This window comes from Solanum verrucosum, unplaced genomic scaffold (assembly GCF_900185275.1).
Source record: "Solanum verrucosum unplaced genomic scaffold, falcon-dt-bn FXZP01000118.1, whole genome shotgun sequence".
NCBI classification, from domain to species: Eukaryota; Viridiplantae; Streptophyta; class Magnoliopsida; order Solanales; family Solanaceae; genus Solanum; species Solanum verrucosum.
The window spans coordinates 481372-488975 of NW_026020568.1; the positions used below are offsets into that span (position 1 = coordinate 481372).

At 30.1% G+C, this 7604-nt stretch overlaps 1 protein-coding gene across 1 annotated transcript; it reads left to right on the top strand.

Annotated features, from left to right (window-relative positions):
* The first annotated feature begins 762 nt into the window (after nt 1–762).
* LOC125810554 (GDSL esterase/lipase LIP-4-like) lies at nt 763–4186 on the top strand. The gene is made up of 5 exons (XM_049490029.1): nt 763–1018; nt 1991–2164; nt 2877–3037; nt 3586–3859; nt 3944–4186. Exons 1-5 carry the CDS (start codon nt 763–765, stop codon nt 4171–4173), a joined length of 1095 nt encoding a protein of 364 aa, XP_049345986.1. The 3' UTR covers nt 4174–4186.
* The last annotated feature ends 3418 nt before the right edge of the window (nt 4187–7604 follow it).

A 7604-nucleotide genomic window follows, 5' to 3' on the forward strand; every position in this document is an offset into this window, starting at 1 on the left:
CCGATAAACAAATAATACTATTGGCAAGTGGCAACCACACTCAAAGAATTTAGTGGAACTGCCCTCTTCTCCACGAATTGGCAGGTGACAGTTCTCTATGTAATCTCGTGAACGCAAGTGGACAATGTCAATTTAAAATCATTACTGCCATTAACATTCACTTGTAAAAAAAAAAAAAAAAAAAACTTAAATCCTAAATCCTTTTCTTACCTAATTATATGAATACATTTATAAAGTAACAAATTCAGAATTTAAATTTAATACGTACAATTTTTAATATTTTTTTTTTTTTTACTTTCTCACCTAGTGTCTGAAGTCCATACTGCATGGCCTATGCTGAGGTGACTCTCCAAACAAGATTTTTCTCATATTCAAGACTTAAACTCGAAATCTCTGGTTAAGAGCGAAGAAGTTATACCACACAACGTAACCCATGTTGATTCTTTAAACTTTTACTATTTATCCGTATAATTACACCTTCCTACTTATAGGTTAGTAAACTTTTATTTATTAAAATTTTAATGCTTTTTGCTTAAATATATTTCTATTTATATTCAACGTCGAAAATACTGAACTTGGTCCGTACCTATAGGTAAGAAGTGCACTCTTATTCCACCTATTGCTCCACTTCACGGGAAAAAAGAATGTGTGCCAAGTAGTTTAACTTCATTTGTGTTATATAAATATATAGGCTATTGGCTTATCATAAATTGTGTAATACACTCTTGTTAAAAACATTACAACAACAAATATTTATATAATATGAATATAAATATGAGAAGTAGAACAAGTTGTACGTTTATATTACTTGTTTGTTTTTGGATGTGTCAATTAGCTAACGTTGTTGTTTGTGAGTGTAGTAAAAATATGGTAATTTTCAATTTTGGAGATTCAAATTCAGACACAGGTGGTTATCCAGCTGCTCATGGAATCAGATTTGGATATCCAGATGGTCGTGCCTTTTTTCATCAGCCATCTGATAGATTGTGTGATGGACGATTGATTCTTGACTTCCTTTGTGAGCCCTTCTTCTAATTACTCTTTGTTACGTTTCAATTTTTGTGGCATAGTTTAATTCGTCGGAGATTACTTTTTTTAAAATTGGCTCGAAGCAAATAATGGTTTTAAATATGGTAGAATATTTGTATGGATATTAGACTTTTGAAACTTGTTATTTTGGATATAGCATAAGTAATATTTTTGCGACCATAGAAGGTTTTTAATAAGGGTAAAATGAATTTAAAACAGGGGTAGCTACCTCTACTATAAGGTTTCAATTTTTGAAAATTTTCAATATACAATGTGCTAACAGGGTAAAAAATAATAATTTTTGTGCGTATAACATAGATTTTCTTCCGACTTAAGCAAATATTAAGTAAGAAGAATGTAAAATCATCATTTTTTAAATATGTCACATAAATGAAAATGGAAACGAAAGACATCGTTTCACCAAAACCTTCATTCTTTTCCAACATCTATATATGCATCAAAATTACTTGATTCCAAAAGTAAAAATGCCTCTTTCATGTTCAACTAGTTAACCATTATTGATCTCCATTTGCAATCTTGATTTATTTTGTATAGTTTCCACTTTGCAAGCACTCTTTTAACCCGTGAAACTATATGGTAGCCGGTAGGTAAACAATCAATCACCCACAAGTTTCTTTTATAATTTTTTATTATTATCAACTCACTCAAGAAATATTGAAGAAATTTCTTTTATAAATTAGATATTTTGATTTTTTCAATAAATACTCAATTTTTAATATTATAAATTTTATATTTCAAAATGGCTTATATTGAGCCCGTGAAGTTCTTTTTTATCTCGGTGTACTTAGAGGTGTTTAATATTTTATTTGTCAAATGTCAATCATGAATTACAATCAATTTTTTTGCATGCATTTAAAAGCGCGGAATATAAATAGGTTCATATTTAAATTTTATATTTTCTTAAATCTCCTTAGTAAAATTTCCGACTCTTCGATTACAGGTGAAAATCTGAATATGAGCTATTTGACTCCATATCTGGAATCTGTAAGGCCGAATTTTAAGAACGGGGTAAATTTTGCAATTGGAGGTGCAACTATACTCCCCAAAAATGTTTTATTTAGTCTGAGTACTCAAGTTCTTCAATTTGTAAGGTTTCTTCAGTTACAATCCAAAGGTAATATTTACTACTATAGTATAATACTATATTATCGAGTTGATTTCTCATATTGTCACTTAGTTAATAGTTATATGAAAAAGATACTCCTTCCGTTTAATAATAGATGTTCATTATACTAAAAATAATTGTCCAATAATACTGTCCAGTTTAGAAAATCAAGATAATTACCTTTTGTGTCTATTTTACCCTTGTGCACTTTTAGTTGTCATGTTGCGCTTTTCGAAAGTCAATTTAATTAATTTTCAAAGTTAAATTAGATTACATTAATTCAATATTTCAAACAAAAAATTTAGATATTCAAAAACTATACGAAAATTAAAGTACTATAAATTTCAATTTTTTCCATATCAATATCAATATGATAAAAAAATACATCGTAAAATGTTGGTCAAAGTTATTATCGTTTGACTCTAAAAAAGGAAACTATGACCATTAAAAGTGGACAAAGGTAGTAATATTTATCATCTAACATATTTTTCAAAACGTTTAATTTAATAAAGTCAAAGGATAAAATAGTAAAATTACCCCTATTATTTAGTGTTTCTGAAGGGATATGACAAGTCAATAGTGAACAACTATTGTTGAATAGAGGGAGTATGTGATTTCTTGAAATAATTAACAATCCAATTATTAGTTGAGTGATCATCTGAACAATATGTTACTTTTGACTGATATTAACGTCCTAACTTTGGACTCGTAATTTGACAAGGTTCGGAAGAGTTGGTTGATAAAATAGATTTGAAGAAGGCAATATACATGATAGACATAGGACAAAATGATCTTGCTGGTGCATTCACTTACCTTTCACAAGCTTCTCAAGTTATTGAAAAGATCCCTTCTTTCATATCAGAAATTCAAGATGCAATTCTGGTGAGCTTTTTTTCTCTTTTTTTTATATAAGTCCAAATTTGTCCCTATATCATTAGAAATTGCTCAATTTTTGTCTATATTACACTCTTGGTTCATTTGTTAGCAAAACGTCATGTTTTTCCTTGTTATTAACGGAGCTACAACATGAAATAGACGAAGTCCACATGTCTTAAGTTCTTCAAGAAAACTACGAAGTTTAACAATACCCCTTATTATTTGACCATGTTAAAGAATGACAAAAGTCTCACATTAGTGGTTCATGAGATGGGTGGACTTCTTATAAGGCTTTGGACAATCGTTCTCCCTTTGAGCTAGCTTTTGAGGTGTGAGTTAGGCTTAAGACCTAATTTAACATGGTATCAGAGCAGCTACACCAGATGCTAAGCACTGGGCGTGAGGCGTGAGGTATTAAAAGAATGACAAAAGTCTGACATTGATGGTTAATGAAATGAGTGGATTCCTTATAAGGCTTGAAAAATGACCTAATTTAACCACTATTATTCAAAATTACCCTCAGATTGAAGACCTTTTCTATTAAATCAATGCAGGGCATATACAAACATGGAGGGAAGAATTTCTGGATTCATAACACGGGACCGTTAGGTTGTTTGCCACAAAAGGTTGCCACAAGAAATGCAAGTAATTCGAACGATGTTGATGATCATGGATGTGTTAAGTCTATGAACGAAGCTGCACAAGCATTTAACTATCAATTGCGCGCTCTTTGTGAACAATTGAGGCTCCAAATGAAGGACACAACCATTGTGTATGTCGATATGTATGCCATCAAGTACGACCTCATCGCCAATTCTAGCACTTATGGTGAGTTTACTTTGTTTGTTTCAACATTCTACGTGTATCATACTTATATTGATTAATATTTTTGAATCCGACATGTGTTATTAGGTATTCAAAATCCATTGATGGTGTGTTGTGGTTATGGGGGTCCGCCTTATAACTATAATTCCAACATAACTTGTCGTCAAAGTGGTTGTACTCTGTGCGAGGAAAGTGGTGCATATGTCAGCTGGGATGGAGTTCACTACACTGAGTTTGCTAATTCAATTGTTGCTTCCAAAGTACTCTCCACTAATTATTCTACTCCACCTCTGGACTTGCATCACTTTTGTACCTAGAAATTCATTACCACTCCTATATTTGCTTGTGTACTCACAAATTAAATAACTTGTTTTTTTTTTTTCTTTCTCTTATTATTATTGTGGGTGAATCATATGAAGAGTATACTTTGAACTGTTTTAGCCTAACATATTGTGACGATTCAACTATTACTAGACTTAATTAGGATTAAAGGAAAATCGAAACTACTTTTCGTAATGTCGACCTTTCAAAGAAAAAACTCGTCGTCATTCCATCCACTCCTTGTGGTATATAAAACTTTCGCATTAATATTAATTAGGCACGGTATATAACTATAGTTAAAGAGTAAAATTTAGGTTTAACAAACATAAAAATTATATTTGTATGTTATAGCTAGGGGTGTACAAAACTGAACCGAAAATCGAACCAAACCGCAAACCGAGTCAACCCGGAAAAAAACCCGACTAGTGGTTTGGTTTTGAAAAAAAAAAACCCGACTACATTTGGGTTGGGTTGGTTTTAACTAAAAAAAACCAACCCGAGACCAAACCAACCCAACATTATATATATAATTTTAAAATTTTATTTTATACATAAAAATATTTACTTTGATATAATTTTTAAATATTTCTTACACTTTTTCATAGTTTTTATCTTTTAATATATTATTTCAAGTTTGAAACCTAGAATTATGAATAGGCCAATAATGATTATAGTCCACAGATGTTGGTAATTATAATAAAACTTAAATCAAAATCAAATTAATACTAATGCAAAAATAAAATCAATTCAACACTAAGAATGACAATAATATTGAATATTTGTTCTTTAGTTTTACATTGGTTTAGACAATTAAAATACATAATCTAATTTTAATTTCCTTTAATATTTAGTCATGTAACTAATACTTATTAAACTTAATTTTAGCATGATTTAGTACTTTTAAATTATGATCATTTTCATTATGACTTGTTAATTTGCAATATTTGTTTTACGCGATTTCATTATTATTATTTTTGTTGGATATTTTAGTGTCATTAATCATATCATATTGTATTATATTTTTAAGAAACATCTTAGATAGTGGTATTTTGGTAGGACTAAAGAAATATTTGAAGTACAAGTAAATTATATGTTTGTATGAATACTTTACCGGAACAACCTGAAAAACCAAAAAACCCGAAAAAATCCAAAAAAACCCGAATAAACCCGAGTTTTATTGGTTTGGTTTGGTTTATAAATTTAAAAATCCAACACAAATGGTTTGGTTTGGTATTTGAAAAACCCGAACCAACCCGGCCATGTACACCCCTAGTTATAACTATAGTTTGTATAATTGCGCTCCATAACAAATTTTATGCTTGCTATGGAGCATCAGATTTGTATAAATCGCAGACAAACATTCGTTTGTATAAAAGCACAACGATTGTATATATATATATCAGTTAGATAATTGTATATATGTAACTACTATGATATGTATCAATGATTGTGTTTGTATATCTGCATAAAATTTGAATTTGTATACAATTGAATCGAAATAAAACACTTGTATATCAAATCTCTCTCTTTCTCTCTCTCTCGCTTTGTATAATTTGTGTTTGTATAAAACGAGAAAAAGAGAAAGGCAAAAGAGAACTGGTAGGGGAAGATCTGTATTTGTATAATTATAAGTGTATAAGACGAAAACATATGTATTTGTATATACAATTTTCTCTCCATTATACAAACACAAACACAATTTATACATTTGTGTTTGTATAAAAGTGAGAGAGGCGAGAGAGAGTGCCGTATGAGATTAGGGAGAGTGGCGAACGAGATTTCTAGGGAGAGAGGCAAATGGCAAGTGTTTCCTACGGATTAGAATTAAATGAAACTTATATAGGCTTTAGTCTCCTCCAAATATATTTTTTAATACTCCCTCCGTCCAACAATCGTTGCCCACTATGCTAAAAATATTTGTCCAGCAATACTTGTCAAATATATAAAATCAAGAGATAATTAGTTTTTGTGTCTATTTTACCCTGGCTATTAAGTACAATTTATCATCTAACACATTTCTTAAAGCGTTAAATTTAATAAAGTCAAAGAATAATATAGTAATATTATCCCTATTATTTATTGTTTCTTAAGGGGTGTGTAGTGACGGAGCTAGAATTTTTAGTAAAAGGGTTCAAAATCTGAAGAACTAAACACATGAACTAATTGAAAGGTCATTTACTATATATACATAAAAAATAACTTTAACCATGTATAAATAGTAATATTTTCTGCCAAAGGGGGTTCATGCTGGCTCCACCCCTGGGGTGTGCCAAGTCTAGTGGACAACTGTCGGATAGAGGGATTTTTTTTTTTTAAAAAAAAAACTACATTAATGAGCCATAAAATTCAAAAATTACAAGTTTATACCCAAACTCAAAGAAATTCATGAAATACCAATTCTCTCAATAAAAATTACAAACACATACTCTCATTTTGATAATTCTCGCTTAACTGATATTAAATCAGTATCATATATTTATTGGTATCAGTAAGGCCGATAATTTCGCTTAATTGATACTAAATCAATATATATATATATATATATATAATACTTTACGATAAAACAAGATGACCAAGTCAAGGTCATGTCCTCTTTCGTGTAATTTTTTGGGTGCTTAAATAGAATGGTACGGGTCATGCCAAACCCTTCATCCTTAACCGCGTGCCAATATTTTTATGATAGAAATAGGTTCGAAAAGTATTTTGGATTTTTTCACAAAATATAGTCCAATACAAAATAAATAGGAAAATTTACAGAAATCCACTTTTTAGAGAAATTCACTTTTTGGTTTACTTATTACCATTATCCCATATAAGTTTTACAAATCTCCAAAATCCCTCATTTTCGTGCATCAGATTAGTGTATCTTGCGCATCAGATTAGTGTATCATGTATAAAATGTACATCAGATTAGTGTATCATGTATAAAATGTAATGTATCTTACTTAACGATTAATGTATCTCGTGCATCAGATTAATGTATCATTGCTTATATTATTGTATCCGTTTGAGGGATTTCTGTAATTATAAACTTTTAAGGGATAAATTGTAATTTTGCTTTAAAAATATGTGATTTCTGTAATTTGCCCAATTAAATATTGGAAAAACTACCTAATTACATAAATATATCTATCATATTTGCTATTTTCGTTCTATAGTTTGAAATAATTATACATTGTCTCACTTATTAATAATGTCACATTGGATTTCAAGTCAGATATACCTAAATATATGTATGTTTGCTACCAGATATACTGAAATAGGGGGAGAGACAAGTGAGATAGTCTATGTATCCATATACATGTGAATCACACTAGATGTATATATATGGGATGTCAGATACATTCTGAAACAGACATACATAGGGAGTGAGGTAAAGAGAAGGAGAGAGACGAGTGAGATAGGAGAGAGGAGAGCGAGAGAGTCA